This window comes from Thermobia domestica, chromosome 1, assembly GCF_964235325.1.
Source record: "Thermobia domestica chromosome 1, izTheDome1.hap1.1, whole genome shotgun sequence".
In the NCBI taxonomy this organism is placed as follows: domain Eukaryota; kingdom Metazoa; phylum Arthropoda; class Insecta; order Zygentoma; family Lepismatidae; genus Thermobia; species Thermobia domestica.
Window position 1 is genome coordinate 156,209,739 of NC_137454.1, and position 23,404 is coordinate 156,233,142.

The 23,404-nt window shown below is 36.5% G+C and overlaps 2 protein-coding genes across 2 annotated transcripts in view; both read right to left on the reverse strand.

Annotated features, from left to right (window-relative positions):
- The window catches only part of LOC145690238 (uncharacterized), a 31,604-nt gene extending 23,274 nt beyond the window's left edge, over positions 1-8,330 (reverse strand). Inside the window, exons 1-2 of the mRNA XM_081764934.1 lie at positions 8,134-8,330; positions 66-1,007 (exon numbers count right to left, since the gene is read on the reverse strand). Of these exons, the coding sequence (XP_081621060.1) occupies positions 66-1,007; positions 8,134-8,135 (944 nt within the window). The 5' untranslated portion in view covers positions 8,136-8,330. The remainder of the gene's footprint in view (positions 1-65; positions 1,008-8,133) is intronic.
- A 9,686-nt stretch (positions 8,331-18,016) lies between these two features.
- LOC145668521 (uncharacterized) lies at positions 18,017-18,544 on the reverse strand. The gene has a single exon (XM_081736531.1). It carries the CDS (start codon positions 18,542-18,544, stop codon positions 18,017-18,019), a length of 528 nt encoding a protein of 175 aa, XP_081592657.1.
- Between the last annotated feature and the right edge of the window lie 4,860 nt (positions 18,545-23,404).

Consider the following 23,404-nt stretch of genomic DNA (forward strand, 5'->3'; position numbering starts at 1 on the left):
TCAAAAGAGGATTCCATTACTTTTTAACCATAGGAGTGAATAAGACGAATAATAATAATTCTTACCTATTGTTCGCTCTGTTTTCATCAATCTCCAAACTATGTTCCCTGGGTCGCTTTCTCGCTTTGGCAAACTGCGTTAATGACTTCACATTCTCCTTTTCTTTGCTTTCCCGTTTATCCTTCCGGCTTTCGCCTTCATGTCCTATGTGTCGGCCGTGTTGAATTGCCTCTCCAACGTTATAATCCTTTCGGTGCCGCCGCCTTCGATCTTTCCATTTGTCTCGAGCTTCCCTTTCACAACACTCATCGTAATCGCGTTCTTCCTGCTTAACCTGTGTATCCACTGGCTCTTGTTTCACCCGCATTTCCGCTCCATGGCGGTCTCTTCTTGATCTCGCATATTTCCCGCGCTCTGGAGTTAATGGCGGGAAATCTTCAAGTTCTTGCTTTACACGAACTTCATAATCATCTTCTGGTTCTTTCTTTATTTTCACTTGAAATTCATTTGCAGGCTGTTCAAGTTCAACTGGTTCTTTTTTGATCCTCACATGTTCATCACTATGTTCAGGCTGTTGTCGACCGTCACCGTCGACACCGTCTAGTTCTTGTCTTATTCGCTTATCTCCCACTACATCCAACCAAAAGGACGGCTGAATGTCACTGCTTTCGTTAGGAGGAACATTTTCGTTCGAACACGACGTATCATCAGTTCCTGTTTTCGCACGAATATCGTCACTTGCACTGTTACAACTACTTTCAGTATTTACATCTTCCTGTTCTACGATTTTGTTACTTCCTTCGCTTCTTAACCGTTCTTCTTCCTCTTCCTCCTCTTCTTCGACCATTTCAACCCATGATTTGCTGAACGAAAACGAGGCTCTGCTCGTGGAACAACTCGTTGCACCGCCGCTCCACGCTGAGATTGATGAACTATCATGTAGAGTCCCGTCCACTGAACTTTCGTCAATGGACATCCTAGAGTCACTATTTTCTACCGTGACTGACCTGAAGAAAGAAAAACGAAATATCAAAATGAATACCAAAAATATGATTACTTACACTGATCGGATCACATTTTAAGACTCATTGATATAATCATAGAGATGAAGATAATAAACACAGTAAATCGTGACTATACATTCAACAAACCTGTCATAAGCATAAAGTAGCTTCTCCTATTGGTATTTATACTATCTCTAAGTATGTAAAGACTATCAACATTTTAATAATAAGTTAAAGTACGAATTTAATGTACTTTTATGAGTATGAATAATAAAATTTTTCATTGCCTTACGTGTTCTTCACTAAGCAATACAGAACTGTTTCTGTACTCTGTTTTTCTTAGTCTGGCTAATTTTTCAGAATTTAACTTGGAATTACATCTCTTTACATACTTCAGGCTTCTTTATTTACACAGTAGAATACTTGATGTGGAAACACGAAAAGAATGACTTTTAGTATCAAACTTAGAGCGACATGAAACGAAACTCTACCTTCGTTAAGACTTATTCAACATTCGCTGATGTCTTCCTCAGTAACCAGGGTTGGCAAAAACCATGGTTTTTATTGAAGAAACCAAAAACTTTTTTTTTTACCGTAAATAATTTGGTCTATGCATTTATATTACATATGGACTTTTTTTTTTTTTTTTTTTTTTTTACGCCTTGGTGTTATTATGCAACTACGGGGTTATGCTGGAAGGGGTCACATAGGCTTAAAGCGGAATCCAAACCGCTTATATACGAGAGAAATTGTTCTCCATTTGGACTCGAAACCGGGAGTAATTGACCACAAATGCGATTAGTCTCCGACCACTCACAAAGGACTCCTGAAAAATACTTTGTACTGATCTTTACATACTTGTTAATATAATTGTCAAGAGTCATTTCAGAAAGACAAAAAGATAAACAGCTGCACAAATGAAACCATTACACAAAATTATATATAAATCGGGAAACTCCCGCCTTATTTATTGGGAAAATCCTGTTATTACTTTAAATGCAAAGCAATAACGAAAAATTCCTTTATTGCTTAGCACGTAAAATTTTATGGTCAACGTATCGTAATCAGTACGTTAAAACTGAGGTATTAAATTACAAAATTTAGTATGTAGATATCATTCAATTAAATTAAAAGTCCAATCCAAGTTGATGTTGGAAGCTACATAGGCAATCGATAAATTTTGCCAATTTCTACCAATATATTTATGCAACCTTGGCTTATAAAACAACAGGCAATTAGGCATACAATTTGGTTTCGTTTGGTATGTTTAGGCTTAAAATCATTATGTAATACCGAGGTAAGAAGATTTTCACTTAAACTGACATCCGAACCGCTACTTGGTTTACACTTGAAAGAAGGGTTTGGTTCGATCGAGAATTGAACATAGGACGCCTCGATTAAAAGGTGAAAAGGAGATAAAACCAATGCAGATGGTTTGATATGGGGTTACCATGAAGTTCATAAGATTTACAGCATTTTTTTTTTTTTTTGGTTTAAACCAGTTGTTTTTTTTTCTTCTTTTTTTTTTAATAGCTGGTTTAAACCAAGCTTAAACCACCTTGGTTTAAACCAGCCAACCCTGTCAGTAACCCATACTTCGTTACATGCAGACTCTTAAGATCCTCTTAGCTCCCTCGCGACTAAGTACTTAGCATACACGGCTTTCGCGTGGAAGATCCGAGTTTGATTCCCGGCAGGAGTCCATGTGGTTCAGACCCCACGCTAAGCTGAAGGTTCACGTCTCATATGGCTCCGCTGCTGAAAAGAACGCTAAAATTAAATTAATCATATCAAATCTTAGGATCCTTTGTGCCTTGAAAGAGATAATGTGACGTAAATAATCGGAAAAACAAACGTATAGAGTATAAAAAATAAAAACTAAGATCGATTTTTTCACTGAAGCCACTTAATGAAAATCGTTAGTGTATATTCAAATGTTTCTCCACATTGTTCTGGATGAGTGAGGCCAAGTACAGACAATCTTCAACAAGTGGCTTCGGTGCAAAAATCGATCATAATTTTTTCTTTTTATTCTGTACATTCGCTTTTCCGATAACTCACGTTTTATTATCTCCTTCAGAACAGAGAGGATCCTAAGCGTCTGGTAGTAACGAGGCATGGGTTACTGAGGAAGCCACCAGCAAATGTCAAAATGATATAATAATAAATCTTAAGTAGATACAAAGGTAAGAAATTCTTTGTTTCTTATGCAATGAAATAGCCAACGGTGGTTGCAGCTTGTATTCTGTGATAGTACCGAGCCAAGATAAGCTCTTACAAATTTTGGGAATGACAACATTCGATATTGCCTCAATATTAACAGCAGCCACTGTTGGTTATTTCTTCACATAACAAAAATATATATTTAAGTTTGATATTTACTGTCATTCATTCCGTGTTTCAACATCAGTAAATAAAGGAGTCTGAGGTGTATAAAGAGATGCAGGTCAAGTTAAATTCTGAGAAATTAGCCACACCAAGGAAAATGTCGATACAGCGCTTAGTAAAAATACAGTAACGCACTTAAGGTGATTTAAAAACTTTATTATTCACTATCAATAATGTGTGTTTATAATTCCTAGTTTTCTCTCTTTCTTCCTGAGTTCTTATTTTACTATTCTAACGGACTGTACAAGAAACTTTACTTCAACTCTTACCGAAAATTATACTAATCAAAGGTTAAAAATACAAAATATACGAAAAAGAAAGACAAACTAAGTCAGAACAAGAAGGGTGAAAGAAACATTAGGGTGACTGGTTTAGACATACATTAAAGCAAACGTCTGAACGAATTTCTTTCTACAAGATTTTTAGATATTCGACAAATGAAACGAATTCGATAATGAAACTCTTAATAAATGGAAAAAATATGGCTTTGGAACAGCATAAAAGACCGGAAAGTTAGAGTAAAATGGCATACGTACACAGTAAGTGGGTCTCCTCACCCATTTGGCCGAGAATTTCTGAAGGATGAGGGGAAATAGGCAATAATTTGGTACGTATTAAATTTGCAGTCAAATCTGGGAAACTTTTGAAAATTAGTTTTCTGCTTACATAAATCGCGGGGATCTGCCTTTCGCGGGGATTTACGCAACATTTTGCACTTGAGACAAACACTACATGCGAGTGGCCAAAAGGACTATCAAGAGAAGGATTAGAGAACACATAAAGGAGGCAAGAAGTGAAGAGACTTCCACAGCAGGGCTGTCCAAATCTTTAAACAACTATGAGAAGAACCTTTCTGAATCTTTCTTCATTAGAACAATAAAATCTCAGGTGAACTTGGGTAGTAGGAACCTAGATTATCGGCGGAACAATGTAATACATTAGTTGACTACAACTGAATATAAGTACTTTTTATTGGATTACTATCATCATTTTTCGAGTGTAAATAATGTACATAGACCTTTTGAACAGGTAATGAACATTTTTTTTTTTTTAGACAAGAAACAAATATCAACATTGATCTTCATAACCAGTATGGAAGCCATAGTTTAATAGGACGTTTCGGAAAGAAAATGAAAGAGGAACTATAATGAGTGCGACTATTAAATTAAAACAAAAACTAATAGTGTGAATGAGTTCTTATTTTACTATTCTAACGGACTGTATATGAAAATTTACTTCAACTCTTACCGAAAAGGAGACGGTTTAATTACGGGAGAAAAGGAGTAAGTTATCAAATGTGAAGACTGTACAAAGGTGGTCTCAAACATAAAAATTACTGACTTTTTTTTTTTTTTTTTTTTTAAGCATAAAGGGTTCCATTTATTCCATTATTTTGCATGCCCGTTAACAAATTTACGCAATAACAACAATGGGCATTAAGAAGTTACAGAAGGCAACAGTTTATTTGAACAAAAAATTGGGGCGGTGAACAGAATTTACAGAAGTGTACTGCGGAACACTTGGTGCTAATTGTTCTTTTTACAGATTTTGAAGAGATACAATAATGTAATCAAAAAATTATTCCGGCTAGCATCACGTCTTCGCTTGAGGATAATTCCAGAGATGATCGAAATATCATGAGGACAATGACTTCAACACGAAGTTAGGGGTACAAGATGCGATTTTGAGTTTTAAACTACGTATCCAAGAGCACAGTTCAGTAACTAGAGTCGCGCAAATAGTTCTGAAATTGATTACTCTAATTCAAATTACTACAAGGAGTAGCTAATTTGAAAATTCTAGAAGATATTAAAAGTTTAAATTAAAATTTCTTTCATGTGTGCTTTCACTCAGGGAAATCCAAGTATCTTTTTTTCTTTTTTTAAGTGCACTTTTAAAATTATGATAGATATAGGTTGGCTTAAATTTGTTCGCACTATACGATCAATTATTTACTACTTACAAATTTATTTAATAATTACTTGGGCACGTGCGCATTTTCTTCATTCTTTCTCCAAAATGAGGGGAAGATAAACACTAAAAAGTAACATTTTTTTTTTATCTTGTATTATATTATGGAGTTTCCGTAGAAAAAACTCTCCTGGAAACTTCATTATTTTGGGGCTGTGTTTAGCGGAAATGGTCCAGAAGCAGGTTTTAAAAAAAATACAGAAGAAATGAGTTGATGTAAGGCGAGCAGAATTGATTTATGTCTCTTTAGGAATGTAATAAAAGTACATTTTGTATCTACGTACCGGAAAACGACAAAAAAATATATACATAGAACGATTCAACTAGTTAGTCGTTTTGATATATGGCGGGCTCGTGTATCGGAATTGTAAGATTTTTTTTAAAACTAGCATAATATAACCTAACCTAATCAAAACTACACTAACGTAAACTAACCTAATGTGAACAGAAATCTTGGAAATTGTAACATTTTTCAAAAAAATGGCCAGACCTTTCTACTAAACATAGACCTTGTGATTAAATATTAACACCTGTTAATGTTTCGCTTCGGAGACGGGAACAAAATTAAAAATAACAATAAACCTGATTTTATATTATGTATTACTATCGAATGACAAAAAAAAAAAGGGGAATGGCATTTAGTATCTTCCCCAACTCGTTTCATGCTTCCAGAACCGAGTACCTTGTTTTTGTCTAAATTGTAATAAAGGTAGAAGTACAAGGGCCCTGGGAGCTTCTAAATCTCTTCACTAGCTGTCCCTAGTTCAGCTATATTTTGTAAAGTAAGTAACGCACTGTAAATCTTATATGTGCAAGATTGGGGGAGATACTAAATATCAGCCAAAAAAGGTTTGACTTTATTTTTCGGCGGTATCTAAACCCTAGAGGATTTTGTGGCAAATTTTTACTTTGACTCCAACTGTGACTTCAACCGATTCATGTGATCCGGTTCCCGGAGCAGTTTAGGAATCATTCCTAAACTGCTCCCGGAACCGGATCACATGAATCGATTACAATTACTAACACAGTGAAAGTAATGTACGATGTTAAGAATTATACTGTAAGTACAAGGGCCACAATGTTACTATACGATGTTAAGAATTATACTATAAGTACAAGGGCCACAATGTTACTATACGAAGTTAAGAATTATACTATAAGTACAAGGGCCACAATGTTACTAAACATCAATTCAGGTGAAGCGGTGACTATGAATTTTGAGATCTAAATGGGGGGCTACCGCCCCCAACCCCCCCGCTCAAGTACCATAAAAACATCCAAAATAATAATAAATAATCACACCACTACTATAAAGCTAAGATAAGAAGGGAAAAATTAAAAAAAAAACACTCGTCTCTAATCATAAATCAGTGCATGACAAAGAAAAAAAAATTACATCTCAACAAGACAATAGGACAAGCAGCAGCAAACCAAATACTTTGCCTAATACTCAAATGCAAAACAAATCAAGAATAAAAATAATATGAATTAAAAAAAGAAAACACTCACCATTTCGCCATAGGAGAAATCTCATGAATAATGAACTCATAACTGCTGATTCCACACACGAAAAAATAAGATACCAAGAACACATGCACAATACTCAACATTACTGAAAAATGTTCCTTTCCGCACACACGTCGTTTTATTAAACCGAGCACACTTGCTATTATTACAAACAAGAAACCAATAAACGTCCACTTTTAGAATACGTCGAAAATATCTTCAGTTTACACCACAACTATGATAGGTTTTCTCTAACTCAATTCAACCAATTCAATTACGCGCTCCCGCATTCCACAAACAGCAGCACACACATACATGCACACAGAACATGTGACTACTAACCAACTACCATATGACTACACAAACACCTAGTGGGAAAAATATGAACTAAGACGTCACACCAAAGACACGAACAGTTCTAACAAGTGACTCACGCACAAATAGTTCCAGGAAGTAACTTAACCTATAAGAACCGATTAAAGTCACAGTTGCAGTCAATGTAAAGACTTACCGATTTTGTAAATAAGCAAATGAGTAATTTCGATCATTCCTCCTCACGTCTAATCGGGCTAGTTTTTATGCTATATATGCATACGCTGCATTTGTACCCAGCCCTTCTATAATAAATATGCACCCATTAATGCAAGCAATCCCTTAAAAACACTTTCTAAGGCAGTAAGAGTGCATTTCCTGGTAAGAGAACTTCATGTTTTATGAGTGTATGCTACCATAAAATGGGATAGAACATACTTTTTTCTGTACAAGGCAACAAATACTGAGTAGTTCTTGCACTACTGAATATGTAAATATTGTTGTTAGGTTTTTGTGTATTGTTTCTTGACAGAGAAATTATGTGAGTAGTTTAGAACGTTCAAATTTGTTTCAATCATGTCTCAATGAGCGCAAAATCCGAAAAGTAACAAAAACTACATCATACTTCAATGATTGCAAAATCCGAAAAGTAACAAAAACTAAACTTTCTTCAGTCCTTGAAATACATCAACAAAGTTACTGTTTTCAATATCCTGTTTATCAATCGATAGTATATACTCCCGTTTTGTAGCTTTAAATCATGCACGTAATTCCCTAATAACCAGGGAATACTTTGTTGCTGAGAAGTTGTAAACATCTTCCTTTCCAAATAGCTACGTTGTGTTTTCATTTTCTGCACAACTTCGTTACGCTTATCTACATTAGATTTTTAAACTCTATGTCATTAAAATATTCTAATGTACAGAATACGTTATTTATTCCATATACTTACATGATATTCTTGGAATATATCCAATCCTTAAAACTACTTTGTACACTGACACTTTCTAAGCGTCGGCTGATCACTTTTCGCGGGAAATATGCATTTTCGTTACCAGATAGTTGTTCTTCCTGGACATTTATTGGATAGTTTCATAGATACTTGAAGGCTGAAGCGCGTTGCACAAGTAAGACACCTGCAATATAATCTGACTGCACAAGAACAGGGAATCATTCCGCATCAGTCTAAGCATACAGGAACGCAACGTAAATAAATGCCAAACCAGTTGTCGCAAACTAAAGGCAGATTTGCGTAGCGTTGACGAAAATCATTAAGGAATACTCCAACAGAAAAAGGAAAATTCTTCTCCTAACATTTTAGCATCAACAAAAATACTATTGTATAAACCGTAACAGATAATAGATTGCTTATTTGTCCCGAAAATCAGTATTTTTTTATAATCTATATACACATTCTAGTGGCGTACGCAGAATTTCACAAAGTAAGAAATGAAATAATTTAATTTAACGTCCCACGTTTATAGGCTAAGGGACAAGATAACTAAAGCAAGTGAATGATCATAGAAGAATTAGTGAAATGAGAAAGTGGGAGTAAAATTGAGTACCCGAGAAAACCCAGACACGATGTTGTCCACTACAAACTTACTTGGCCGGGGACCGAAACTGAACCCCACGCACCATACGTAAGCTTTCAACTGCTGGGTCACTGTGCCCTCTTTACAAAGGAAGAGTTCATGTAGCACTAAGTTTTATATATTCCAGGTCAAGAGCTTTCTAAAAGTACTGCAAAGGTTTGAGAAAAGCCTTCGGGTCTCATTCTAAACGAAGGAAAATTCCCAACCTATACCTTCTAGAGGGAGAAAGCGGGCAACTTTGTAGGCGTCTAACGTAGGTGGGTACCGACTGACTCCCAGGATAAGGAGTCAGCCTCTACCAAGTGACAACGGCCTTTTCGGAGGGCGGATGAGCGGGAGGAGGTCAGGGCACCTTCTTGCCCTTAGGAGGAGAAACTGTCCTAAAAGGCGGATGAACCACCAGGTGGTCAACGGCATGGAGATGTGGAAAGAGAATGGGGATACTACCACATTATCTTTTTCCCAGAAGGTTCGAAGGAGAAGATTGTGGTAATACAAGTATCTATACCAACAAGCGACCATGATTACAATGAAGTAGGAGTATTGTATGATGAGATTAGCGATATATTGCATCAGGAGGGAAGAGGTAAGGTCAACGCCATAGTAATGGGAGACTTTAACAGCGTAGTAGGATAAGGAGCTGCAAATAAGGTGGTAGGACCATTTGGACTAGGTAGAAGAAACGAACAGGCTCAAATGCTTATCGATGTCTGTAGGAGAGAAGAGAACGCGTCTAGCCATCATCCTTCGTAAAAAAATAAATAAATAAATAAAATAAAATAAAACTGGATTGGACATATCTTGCAAAGAAATTGTCTTCTTTATACCGCCATAGAAGGAAAGATGGAAGGAAAGCCAGGAATGAGGAGAAGAACACAACTGATCGATGACTTGAAAATTAGAAGAAAATATTTGCAGTTAAAAAAGGAAGCTGAAATCGACGAGAAGGCTTACAATGGTGTCCCGGGTCATTCTAGGAAGTGGGGCTTAGCGTTGTCCTGTAACATGAGGACTCTTTTGCGATTCAGAATTTCTGGCTCCAGAGTTTTGAGTTTTTCTTAAACACGGCTCAACTGATGACAGTACACAATTACATATTTGCTCTGACCGGCTGGTAACAGTCTCCGATGCACGATGGAACGAGCAGCTCACCAAACTCATAGAAGGACCTCCTTCTGGTGCAGTCCTGGTTTCGGCTGTTTTAGAACCAGTTCATGGGATGCTTACCAATGATGATGGCGAAGTAGAGCTTCGAACAGGACCCACTACTCATCACATGTCAGCACTCTATCCAGAAATGTCTCCTTCCTCAGACGAGACAACAAAGAAACACAGGTGTCTGTTCGTGTTGCCTTTTAGCACGTAGTCAAATCATGTGGAACACGTCGATCCAACTTGTAACGTTTCCCAAGTTGATGGAGGTGCTGCCGAATAGTTTCTTCACTCATACTGAATTGTAGTCCCAATTCCTCGCATGTCTGCCCACAGTTCGCCTCAATTGCTGCCTGAAAATCTCAATTTTGTGCATATGTTGGTCTTCCGGCACGTGGTGCGTCTCCGAGTGTTTCGTCACCAAGTGTTCGTGAAACCACCGCTGAGCTGTTTGAACTCGTACAGCATACACGCTCTTATGACGCTTTGTGGAGGTCCCATGTTCACTTTGTCCTTACGCAAGTTCACGGTGTAACTGAACTGACACAACCATGTAGTATGTTGGATATACCCATACCAACAATTGACCTTCACCTTCCCTCCACGCTGAGGGCCAATTGAACACAGACCTCCACAAAAAGCGACACAACTTTCAACTTTCTCGGTTACCTTGATATATATATATATATATATATATATATATATATATATATATATATATATATATATATATATATATAATGTCCGTAAAGTTGCGCAACCCAAGTTTGATTGCATATCTTTTCAACCGAAAACGCTAAAGACCTGAGAGTTGAAACAAATGTAAGCATATTCTATGTAGATATTTTCGAGATCATGACCAATCTGGGAATATGTAACGTTTTTGTGTAGTAACGAAAGAAAGTGTAAAATAAAAAATGTACAAAACGAAAAAAAAATCAATATTCAGTTTCACAAAACTGGTTTCCTTCAGGTGAGTCTCTGTGTATACGCAGTATGAATCAACATTTATCCATTGGTGCGAAAATGAGACAAAGTTGATGGAGTGTTGCTATGTAAAAAAAGTTATTTACTGCAAGTCTGTAAAATGGGTGTTTTTTTTTTTGACAGAAACGCGGTCCCTGTCAATACTGTTGTCGTAAAATAATTACTGCAACAGATGTGTTTTAGATTAATTAATGATAAGCAATGAGAGTATGCACATAATTGATAACCTGAGATTTTATGCAAAAATTTAGGATAAAATAATTACTCACGTACAACTGGCAACCCTGACATCAATTCCAATAAAACATTAGAAATGTTAGATTTTTTATGACCACATTATCTCCAAAAATGTGTGACCCTCTTGTTCTTCGGACTTAACTATCATCTGACTTTTTCTTATGGGGTTACCTAAAAAAAAAATGTGACGCAAGAATAACCCCAGGGCCATTGAGGAACTGAAGACGAACATTGAAACAGAAATTCAATCAATCACCAGGTCTCAAGAAACATGGTGAAACGTATAAATCTGTGTTCATAAGAACGCGGCAGCCACTTCGAGCATTTGCTGTAAAACGCCCTTTTCTTTCCACGAAGATTTCAGTATTGCCAGTTGTAGGCGAGTAATTATTTTATCGCAAATTTTTGCATCTCAGGTTATCAATTATGTGCAAATTCTCGTTATATATATATATATATATATATATATATATATATATATATATATATATATATATATATATATATATATATATATATTAAACTAGTACCTCTGGCAACCCTGCCATGCGGGTGATGTTCGCAACTTTGCTGCACGCACAGACAAATTAAACGAAATATACATTTCATTCGTTAGTATTCTTTATCCTTTTCTGTATTATATAAAATTCTTAATGTATTTGTATTTTTAATTTTAATAATTCAACATGTGTTAAATATGCTATAACAATTTTATTAGGATATATTAAAGGGTTACGCAATTGATCATTAGAAGTTTATAGTAAAGAAATATAAAAATGTTGTTTTAAAATAGATTTATCAGACCAATTTTCTGGAAATTGGCCAGTTTTCAGTGGAAGAAGAAATAGACACGATTTGTTGTATATATACCTATATATCAAACCGAAAGAAAGGTTTGAATACAATTGCAATACTTTAAAGTTATATAAATGCTAATTCGTTATAAAATGTAAGATAGAAAAATCCACATATGTTTAATATTTATTGAAATAGAATTTTAAGTATCCATCAATAGTTCACGTTTACTACAAACGTATTGTGAAAGTCTGTAATATTTGATAGACCCAATAAAAAGATTACAAATGACATTATTTCACTAATTTCCATATAGAGTGAATCTCCCAGGAACTTAATCAGTTCCGTAACGCTGTGCGCGTGCCTAAATTGTTTTTCCTTTGAATTTATTGTAAATACAATATTAATCCGTTGTAGAAACAGAAACATGGTATCTATTGTTTCATATTTTAAATGTTTTTTTCTGTGATGGAATGAAAATAACACTATGCATAATTAGCTATAATGGGGGCTAAAATAACATAAAAAGTGCAAAACAGAGAACAAAACGTAAAGTTATTGAACACAGTGCTCTGACAAAAATATGTTTACGGCAAACGCGCGAAGGCACCTTGACCGCGTGAGACTGAGTACAGACGTGTGTATGGCCCGCTCGGGAAAGTAGTAATTCCGGAAGCAAGTTTTTTCGCGCGTTACCCTGCCAGCTGCTTTAAAGAGGTTTCCCTTCCTCGTGTTTGCGATAATACTGAGAAGATAATTCGGGTTCATTCGTGATTTCAATTTCGCGCTTAACACTCTCCATGGTTTCAATTTCACTACACCCACTTACCCTACTAACGCACGCGCGAAGACGATATTTGGCAGAGCAGTGTTACTCTCTGCACAAAAATTGCAGAAGTTACATGTGAGTCCCGTTCTTTCTTTTGTTTCATTTATCAGCAGGCATAGAAGTTTCTTACGGGGTAGCAACTGTATTTAATTTATATATCATATAAAAATATTAAGCCATTTCCTATCCATTGTGGTCGATTTCTAACATTGATCAATTAACTGATTTTACTGGTCTTCTATTTTTGATATAAGATTTTTCAAGTTTATAATCTTGCAACACTTGCAAGAGACTCGCATCTTAGCTACCGGCTTTTCACTCTTTTCTTTCCTTCTCTCTTTCCGATTCTGAGTCGTGGCGTCATTTTCATAACCCGTTACTAATAAATCTAGTACCTTTTATTTTAAATATTGTTTCTGTATTAACATTTTTATATACTTGAACTCAATTAGCTCTTTGAATTGATCTCCTAAGTCATGTTTTACGTGTGTAACGTGAAGAACTATGTAACATGCGCGGAGTCACTCGAATTGAAGTTGCGTATCTCGGCTATCAGGATAAGGTCGCGGCGAGTACTAAACGCAATGTTAACTTGAGAGCCGAATCACAAGCGCATTAGTACATGTTGGCGCGCGAACCTTTTCGCAGGGAAGCCTTTGTATATGTGTGTGTGTGTTTTGGTTGGGTTCTCATTCGCCAGGGTTTCAACTGGCGCTGCTCTGGGTTTCAGCTGATATGCGCGGAACGGTGATTCCTCGTTCTTTTCCTGCCGCTACGAAAAATGTTTCTTGGTTTATTTGTTTTTAATAATTCATGAAGACACGACAATAGTAATAAATGTATTGGAAATTCGCACGTGATGTATTTGCAATCCTCACAATTAAAACTCGAGAGCATGAAAACTATTTTGATTATTCATTTCAATTGATTAAGGTAAGAAAGGATAAGAAATGAAGTTACTCTCATATATCTACCTGGAAAAGGTCAATCATAAACACAAACACAGAAGCAACCACCCTCCCACATAATAAATTAAAAATACGATTTTTTTCCTCAAAGCACAGCAACTCTACGTTAGCAATGAGTAAACCAGCTGCGAACCGGCAGCAATCATATCAACAATTTCTTCAACAGTTTTGTCTGCCTATTTTTCTCTTAGTCGAGAGTACACATTGTTGACAATTTACTTTGCTTGACTAAGTTGGTCATAAAATTTACATCATGAGAGTGAAGATGGAACAAAACGAGCACTGCGGGGCTGTTAACCCGTTCCTCCTCCTCCTCCTCCTCCTACTACTACTACTACTACTACTTCATCTTCTTCTTACCTGCACAAAAGTAAGTAAATAACTTTTTGAGTATTATTTTCGGCTTATTTCAATGAAAAAAGTATTATGAAAATTTTAAAAAATAAGAATTTTATTGGGCCGGGTTTGAACCCACGCCAAAAGCAATTTTCGATACTAGCATTCGAACACTCGGCTACCAGGACCGACAACAGCAAGTGTTTGATTTCTGCTATATGTATCCTACATGACAAGAAACGGATGACGCCAAAAATTTAGAACCGTATATTTAGTTCCTACTTCCGGGAGTTTTACTCTTCCGAGCTAGTCCTACGTGTGTGTCTGTTTATATTCCGAAACATAGTTCGTAAGCCGAGGAAAAATCTTCTTCTATATATATAAAAGAGAACGTACAAATCCTTTGTTAGCTCATCACGCTAATACGGCTGAACCAATTTCTTTCATTTTTGGGGGTTATTAATATTTGGACCCTAGATGGTTTTTATCATATCACTTTAATTTTCAATTACCAGTGTCTTGAGATAATTGACCATTCAAGTGTCCATAACGTACAAATCCTTTGTTAGCTCATCATAGCTAAATCTAACCGTATTTATATGCAACCCACATGACCGTGTCACTCGGCGGGTTAACATAAATGACAGGCGATATAATGTTAACATTTACTCCATTCTTCTATGGTTTTTATCATATCACTTGAAAGCGAAAAAGTAAAAATTATCTAAGTAACAAAGTTTATTGCGTTCCGGGGTGACCCCAGCGAAGCGGGGTGAACGCTGCTAGTTGTTAATAAAAATTGTTCGTGAACCGATTTGTGCGCTAATAGAAGGATTCGTGGGCCGTGATCCACCGTATTTAACATTCAGTAAATTAAAAATTGAGTTCCCGCTTGCAGAAAAAGGAACAGAAAATAAAGCATACTATATTGAAGACTTTGTTCTAATTGTCTGTGCATTAGATTTGGAAAGCTTTTCCTTAATGATAAGTTCATCTCAATACAGTTTCTGAACAGACCAGATACGTATCGGTCTTGTTCGGCGACCAGGTTAGTAATAGAGAGAGAGAGAGAACCAGTAAAATGGCTCTATTCAACGCATTTTCACCGAGACGTGATTCAGTTCAGGGTTCAGAACCAAACATTATTAATCGAAACAGTCGGAAACCATCGCCATTGGTGGATCAAGTGCTTACATTCGAAGCACTTCGCATTGCTTATGCCCAACCTTATAACTAGAAAGATTTATCAACCATAAAACAGATTATCATCCTGTCTACGCAACAGGGTATCCCTACCTCGGAAGCGATAAAAGACTTGCCACCATTCAGTGAAGTAGTGAAGTCGTTAGAACAAGAACAGTTGAAGACGCCCGTAGTACGAACGGACACTGACATGAATGCTTCCTTTCATCCAGTGAAGAAGCCAAAATGGCCTACAACTTTACAAACACCAATTCCTGTACCAACCTTCAATCAATATGCGATCCTTTCAAGTACCGAAGAAGATGAAGTTCAGATAGAAACGATTATCTCCTATATTTTACGTATTGAGTCGAATAATATACATTTTATAATAAAATATAAATCTTCCTTTGAAAGTTAGGGTCAACCACATAGTTGTCGACCGAATTTGATTGCAACGAACTTGTGTCGTTAATGTACGTTCTTTTTATAACAATACAGCTCTGAAGAAATATGTATCGTACACTGTGCTCCCTCTGGAATAACCAGAACTAGGTTATTTATTAAAACAATTTATTTTAAATTTTAATATAAAATGTGGTAAATTGTACAGTTGTCTACCGCCCAAAATCGATCAGGACCTGCAAGTTACAGAAGTGTGGAACTAACTGTAGGAATTGATGTAAAATATTGCAAAAATAATTGTATCTAGACCTACCATAACCACAAAAGTCTCTTTAGTAAATATAGCCCGCAGTAGTTAAACTGTACTTGACCATTTATTGCGCAAGCTATAGCTAAATGTATGCAGGTAATTTATGAAGCTGAACGAAAAACTACAAGTGCAGCTTAAAATATTGAAATAATAATTTTACCTTTGTGCCAGAGACACGAAGGTGCCTTACAATGAATACAAGCGTAAGTCTAGACATTTCGTAGGGCTATGTTAACTCACTAGAAAATCTTCATCGCATGTTGTCGCTTTCTTTTCCTACATAGAAACACGTTTTCGTACTGTTCAGCAGTACCAGTTTCCAAATCAGGGAGTAACGTTCCGTGAATTCTGAGAATGCACTGAGGAAATGTTTGCAATTTTTCGCCAAGGACCCTGTATGGCCAGTTGCAATATATGACTGGCATTGGCATACAAACTAATGCTATTCTCAGAACATAAGTTAATATACGGCAATAAGGAAAAGCAGGAATCAAGAAACGAACGTTATCAATATATTCATAAAATGCCTCACACGGGAGGGTCCCATAAGTTGTCGCTAAAATCTGATTGTCACATAGCATATCTGATAGAGCATCATGAGAAATGAAAATAAGCAAAATTTAAGGTACTATGGGCCAGAAGGATAGGAGCTACGGGGATTTAAAATTTGAATATCCAAAGAATTATATCATGGAATTATGTACGTTTAAAGTAAATATCTTGAAAACCGTTAAAGCAATCAAAATAAAAGTTGCACAATATAATGAGAACAAAATACCCTATCGAAAACCATAAACAGTGTTGGCATAGGTGAAGCAGTGTTGCCAACTCAGCATATAACAGTGAAGTGTAGTGTACAGTGTTGCACACAATTGGAGCTACGTGTGCTGAAAATGTACAATGGAGAAGTCTGATATGTGGCAACAGATGGTAATAAAGGAATCTGGGTCTCATACTATGAATTTAGTTCAAATGCATAACACAGATAGTATAATATAGCAAAATGCCAACAGTCACAAAATATTGATGTATTTGAAAAACGAAATTGAGTGATGCCACTTTTACGTCCTGTGTCAGCTCCGAAGCTATGCAGGAGTCCAAATTGGGATCCGAATCGCTATAAAAAAGAAAGATAACAATGAAATGTAAGGTGAAAAGTACAACAAAAACATGTCCGGGGCGGGATTCGGGATTGAAACCCGCGATGTTTAATATGTCGGATACCTAGCCTTCTAGACAACACCGCTATCCGGTCCGACTAAAAACGAAATGAGATAGTAATGAAATAATTATAGGTCTACTATTTCCAGTGTGAATATGGTAATATTACAGTGTACAAACATAGTTATATGGTATGGAGGAGAGGAAGTAAAAGAATATGTCACTTAACACGAAAGACACAAACCAAGAAAGTACTCCTCCAAATATTGATAAGATAACCTGGAGAACCAGTTTACAAAATTAGAAAACACGTTTCTTTCCTCGCGTATATCATTTTGTTTTCGCGAGTTGTCTGCTCATTCATCGGGGCTACAGAAGTATATTGCAAAATCCTCACCTTTTTCTAATAGATTCCTTTATTACCCTTTGTTCCCACATATCAGACTTCTCCATTGTACATTTTCAGCACATGTAGCTCTAACAGTATAAACACTGTACCACTACACCTCACTGTTATGTTTAGTGATAATAGTGCATTTTAAATCTGTGCACACTTGTAAGTGGTGCTATTTATAATAAAATATTTTAATGTTGAGTTGGCAACACTGCTGCACCTATGGCAACACTGTTTATGGTTTTCGATGGGACATTTTGTTCTCATTATATAGAGTCCAACACACTTGTTTCTGCCGCGATCGTTGCACAGCACGTGTTGCAATCTAAGTATCCAAAAGAATAACTACCAAGCATTGTACAAAAAAAAATATACTAACGTAAATGAATAACATGTACAGCCTATTAATAAAGAGAGGGCTTACCTTATTCCAATGGCTACAAACATATTAAGGCTAAGACTAATGGCACACTTCACGCATTAATTAGTCTAAATCTTCTATTCCTGACAAGTTCTCCCCAATCTTCGAGGCCGTGTCAGTTGATTCAGGATCTCCTGAGAAGTCCTCAATCTCCGAGGCTGTGTCAGTTGATTCAGGGTCCACGTAAATTATGAAAGGTGCCGATGCAGCATTATCTTCATATTCATCTATCAGGCCCTCGCGCTCCATAAACTCATTCTCGATCTCTTCCACAAGACGACACCTTGAGCTCCATTCTTCGCTTGTGACACTCTCAAATTTGCATTGTGCGAGCTGCATGACCGCATCCAAATTAAAGGTTGTGTTGTCATATACCACCCAATTTTTCACTAGTGCCCATATTTTTTCTATTGGATTTAATTCAGGGTGATATGGTGGAAATCTTAATACACAATGTCCGTATTCATTTAGCAAGGAGTCAACTTTGTAGGTTACATGTTTAGGTTTGTGTAATTTGATTAATTCGTACCGCTCAGGTCGTGTCATGTCAGGCATGAAAGGTAACCCCTTTTCTTGAAGCCATCTCTGCATATCTTTTTTTAAAGAATCTTGAGTGGGGGCAGGATTTAATTGCGCGTTGTGATCAGGGGCGTCGTTTCAGACTTCGCTTGAGGGGGGCAAGAGCACCACCAACATAAGAAGACTTTCACGTTTTGTACTAGTATATTAGTAGTCAATCGATTAAAGTATATGTATTACTCAAACTCTTGGGGGGGAATTGCCCCCTCCTGCCCTCCCTAAATGACGCCCCTAGTTGTGATACGAGGCATTGTCTAAAACAATAACAGATCTGGGTGAAAGATTAGGAATTAGTTTTTCTCGAAACCATTTCATGAAATTATCGCTGTTCATGTCATCGTGGTAGTCCCCTGATTTCGAATTAGATTTAAACATTAGTAAAGCATTAGGAACAAACCCATCCTTACCTCCGGCGTGAACTATCACAAGACGTCGTCCCTTGGACATAGCCACCCGAAAACATTTGCCAGAATCATCTGACCAACCATATTCTGGGGTATGAGAACTATGTAAGTATGTTTCATCTACATATATGATTGGTCGTCCTTCCCGCCTAAAATGCCTTATTTGTCTCAAGAATGGTTCTATTATTTGGTGTCTTCCTCCACTTAAAACCCAGCTTATGCAGTAAGCGTCTCAAACTCTCTTTACTACCCGCAAAATTTAATTCTTCTTGTAATATCGTGTGCAATTTGCTAAGTGTTAGCAGTTGCTTTTCACGCATAGCATAGTCATACACACACCTACGGATGACACATTCATCGAAATTGTCCACTGAAGATTTAGGTGCTGGTTTTGGTCTCCTCTTTCCAGGAGTAGAGAATGATGTGGAGGGCCTTTCTGACGACTCAAGAACTTCTCTTTCCTTCACAATTCCTCGAATTGTTCGTTCCGGGATCCCGATTGCAGCTGCCGCTCTTTTACCAAAATGTTTAATTGGAATATTAACACCTTTACTAGCTTCCATGTTCAGAAATGAATGAACATTATTCACAATTTCTCTCGCTTGGCTATGTAAAGTCTTTGTTTTCAATTTAGACAACACTGGAGGCATTGTGCAAATAAACGTTTTTACAAGCGTAAAACTTAAAAAAACTAGGAATAGGCTATCTACAAAACTTTCAACACTAAAAAAACACTCCGAGCTTTTTTTTAAAAAAAAGCTGTCTTCACCGCAGTTCGAAAAATGCGCGCACTTAGAAAAAGGTACAACACCACTAATCTCTATTGTCGTATGCTAATAAGTTTTTTTTTAACAATGATTTTTCTAGAAAGAAATCTTGCAGAATACTTCTGCTTCTGAAAGGTATATTTTTGCTGCTTTCGTCTGCCGTTGGCAACACTACACTTTATTCAGCGAATTATAGTTCAGCAGGAAAGAACAATATGCGTCATAATGAAAGGTGTCATGCGCAGTTGCCAATCTTACTTCAGGGAAAAGGAGAGAGAATGATATGGAACATAAATTCGCATAGACTTTTAAATTATCTTTCCTCCTCGGTGTCAAGAATTTAACTGACTATTGTGGCAACATAGCAGGTGCTAGAAACAAGGGGGCGAAGAAATGCATGTAAGAAGGGCGGGGTGTGAAGCATTTGTATCGCGGCAGAGACTTCTGTGTCGAGCTCTAGCAGCTTTTGTTTTGATTGCTTTAATAGTTTTCAAGATATTTACTTTAAACATACATAATTCCATGATATAATTTTTTGAATATTCAAATTTTGAAGCCCCCTAGCTCCTATCATTCTGGTCCATAGCACCTTAAATTTTGCTGATTTTCATTTCTCATGATGATCTATCAGATGTGCTATGTGGCAATCAGATTTTAGTGACAACTTGTGGGACCCTCCCGTGTCAGATTTGATCCACACTGTATCAACTAATCCTATGCCTTAATATTTTCTCTTCTGGTACAATATTAAACAAATCTTTAGGGCTTTACATAAATGGGAACGTATCATAGTTGGCAAAATACACTACAATATTGAATTCAGCTGAGTCCAATCTTTGAGTCCCAAAACTACCCCATTTTATAGACAAACCGTCAGTAAAAGTAGTTACGCCTCGTTGGCGTTCAGAATTCTTTCTGAATAGTGCAACAAACCCTCATAATTAACATAATTTAATTATGTACTGCTTCACTTTCTGAAACCAACATACAACTATAGTTTTCATAAAGCGCGCACGTTCTTTAGATACTGTTTACGCTGTCCTCAAAATCTTTATGAATGTCTTCTAAGCACTAGCGGATCCAGAAGGATCGTTTGGGGGGGGCGGTTCGCTTCCTGGAAGATAAGCGTAGCCTCAAGGTGACCAGAACTTTACTTTGAAAAAATCGGACGCATATGAATGCGGGACTTGAGGGGGGTATCTAAACCTGATTTAGCTAAATCTGATTCCCAGATTCCATTTTGATACCCGAATTTGTAATTTTTTTTTTTAAATGAAAGTATTCTGAAGATTTAAATTAAATGCGCGCTTTCATTTCGGAGACATGGCGGTGTCATAATTTACTAGTCGCCGCAATATATCAGATGCGCTGTCTTGCACAGTACTTGCACAAAAGAAAATACTGTATTGACTATGGCATTCATTTTAGCAGAAAAGTGTACAATTGCTCTAATCATTTATATTTTGAATAACAATTGCGGAACAGCAGTTGAAAAACAAAACGACAGATTCGGTGTACGCAAAAATCAATATCAAATGTATACATGCATAAAGAATAATACAAAATGTCAACAAATAACAAAATACATTATGATATTTCTGTATACGTTTCTTGGTAGCTTAAAAAATACGGTACATTAATTATAAAGTGATGTTTAATAGTATGTGACACACAGTGTTCAAAGAGGCCAAAATATAGGGGAGCAATCTTTACATATTGGTTTCATTACTGTTTATATCAGATATAATTCAGCAAATCGAAAATTGAAAAGAAAGAAATATAATATTCAAACTGAACTCCAACGATGTTTAGTGGATCCGTGATTATTCCTCGTGGTAGTGATTGCCCGAACTTAATTTTCGTGGCTTTCCTCCAAAAATAAGGATGTTATGGTTTTTGCCTTAAAAGAACTATGGCCTGCGCTTTCAAGGGCACAGATCAAGTACAGGAGAATGAAATGGATATACTTTCTAATACATAATACTAATCATAGCTGCATTTAAGCATTGTACTGTACTACTATCAGGAATCCAGAGCGACGATTTGAAGTTAACCTACAGCATTAACATACAAAGAAATGAATTGTGAAGATAAGTCTACAACAAAATGAACGAAAGAAGATCAGAAATGTAAAACCAAAGTGATGTTTCCGTTCATTACAGCACACAAACTATATTTCCTAAAACATACCGACTGGCGATATTATTTGACAATATCAGATATTTTTTAATGCAAATTAAAATTTAATTTTGAAAAAAATTATCACCTTTAAACGAAATTACCAATAGAGAATAAAGTACGTATCACTTGTTTTTCTTTCATCTCAGATATAATAGGAACCCCGTTTGGTCTAATGGCTGACACGCTTGCCTTTTGTGCGCGTGATCCCGGATTCGATTCTCGGTGGGGGTACAGTTGAACGAAAAAGTGGTTCGGATTCCGCTATAATCAGTAGGTCCACGTCTCCTTTAGCCATTCTGGCACACACGTGGGACATTAAACAAACAAATATCATATGTATAATATATAATTGTTTATTAGAAATATAATATAGCCTATATACCGGTACACATCTTTTACGATTGTGGTTGTGCCCTTTTGTTTCAGTTAAATACTTTTAAAAAGCAATTTTAGAAACTTTTTCGAGTTCGTTCATCTTTCTTGATTTTGTTTGCGATTCAGATACATCCAAGGAGTTCAACTTATACTCAGGCTCATGACTTTTGTGGAGTACCCACGAGTTGAAAATAATTACGAGCAAATACCACGACGGGCGAAAACCAAACAACATCCTTAGTCACTTTGCAGTCCATCTCTGTGAAAGTTACAGCACAAATTCAAATCTACGCCCTATCTTGTTCCTGGCAAATCTGTCGATGACACGAGCGTAATCTACGTTTGTCTTGGTGCGTATATAGTAGTGCCAGGTCGCTAAGTCGATCTGCACCCATCCAGGACCGTAGCCATGTCTTCAACCTCTTTAGTGTCAAAATGTTCTTTCGGCTGATGCTTTGTATAGGGTATTTTGTACGAATACACTCCCTCTTTCGCAGTGGTATAATTGAGCACGTAAAGAAAATAAAAGCATTATACCAGACTAGGAAAACGGGGTTGGAAATTGGCTCTATTAGGTAATTTCTTAAATGTAGTTGTTAGAAACATAATATAATTATAGCTATGCTTACACCAATAAAATTATATTATACTAGCCTTCGCCCCCAGACCCCAATTTGCTCTGCATACGGCCTCACACAGTATAGCAAATGCTCCTACGTTTTACCGTGGCACAATTTTCGCGTTCTTCCTTCTACGTATCCCTTTCATATAGCATTGGATTGAGTTAAAACTCTGTCACGAAATTCAAACACCTCGTAAGGCATTTTAGTGAACCACCCCCACCTCTTTTCCCTCTCTTCTACGTTAAGTGGCAAAAACCGCTCAAATATGTTTAATTATTTTAAATGAAAAATAAAACTACCAACTTTCATGCCTCTAACCGTAAAGGATCCCGATTTATGAGCATCTTATGATAATTTTAATAATCGTCCCTTTTCTTTCCTTCTAGGTAAAATATCAAAAACGCTGAAATACATATTGAATTATTTTGAGTGAGAAGTCCATACACCAAATTTCATGTTTCTAACCTTCGAAGATTCTTAGATATTGATATCTTATTTTTATAATTGCAAACCCCGCCCCCT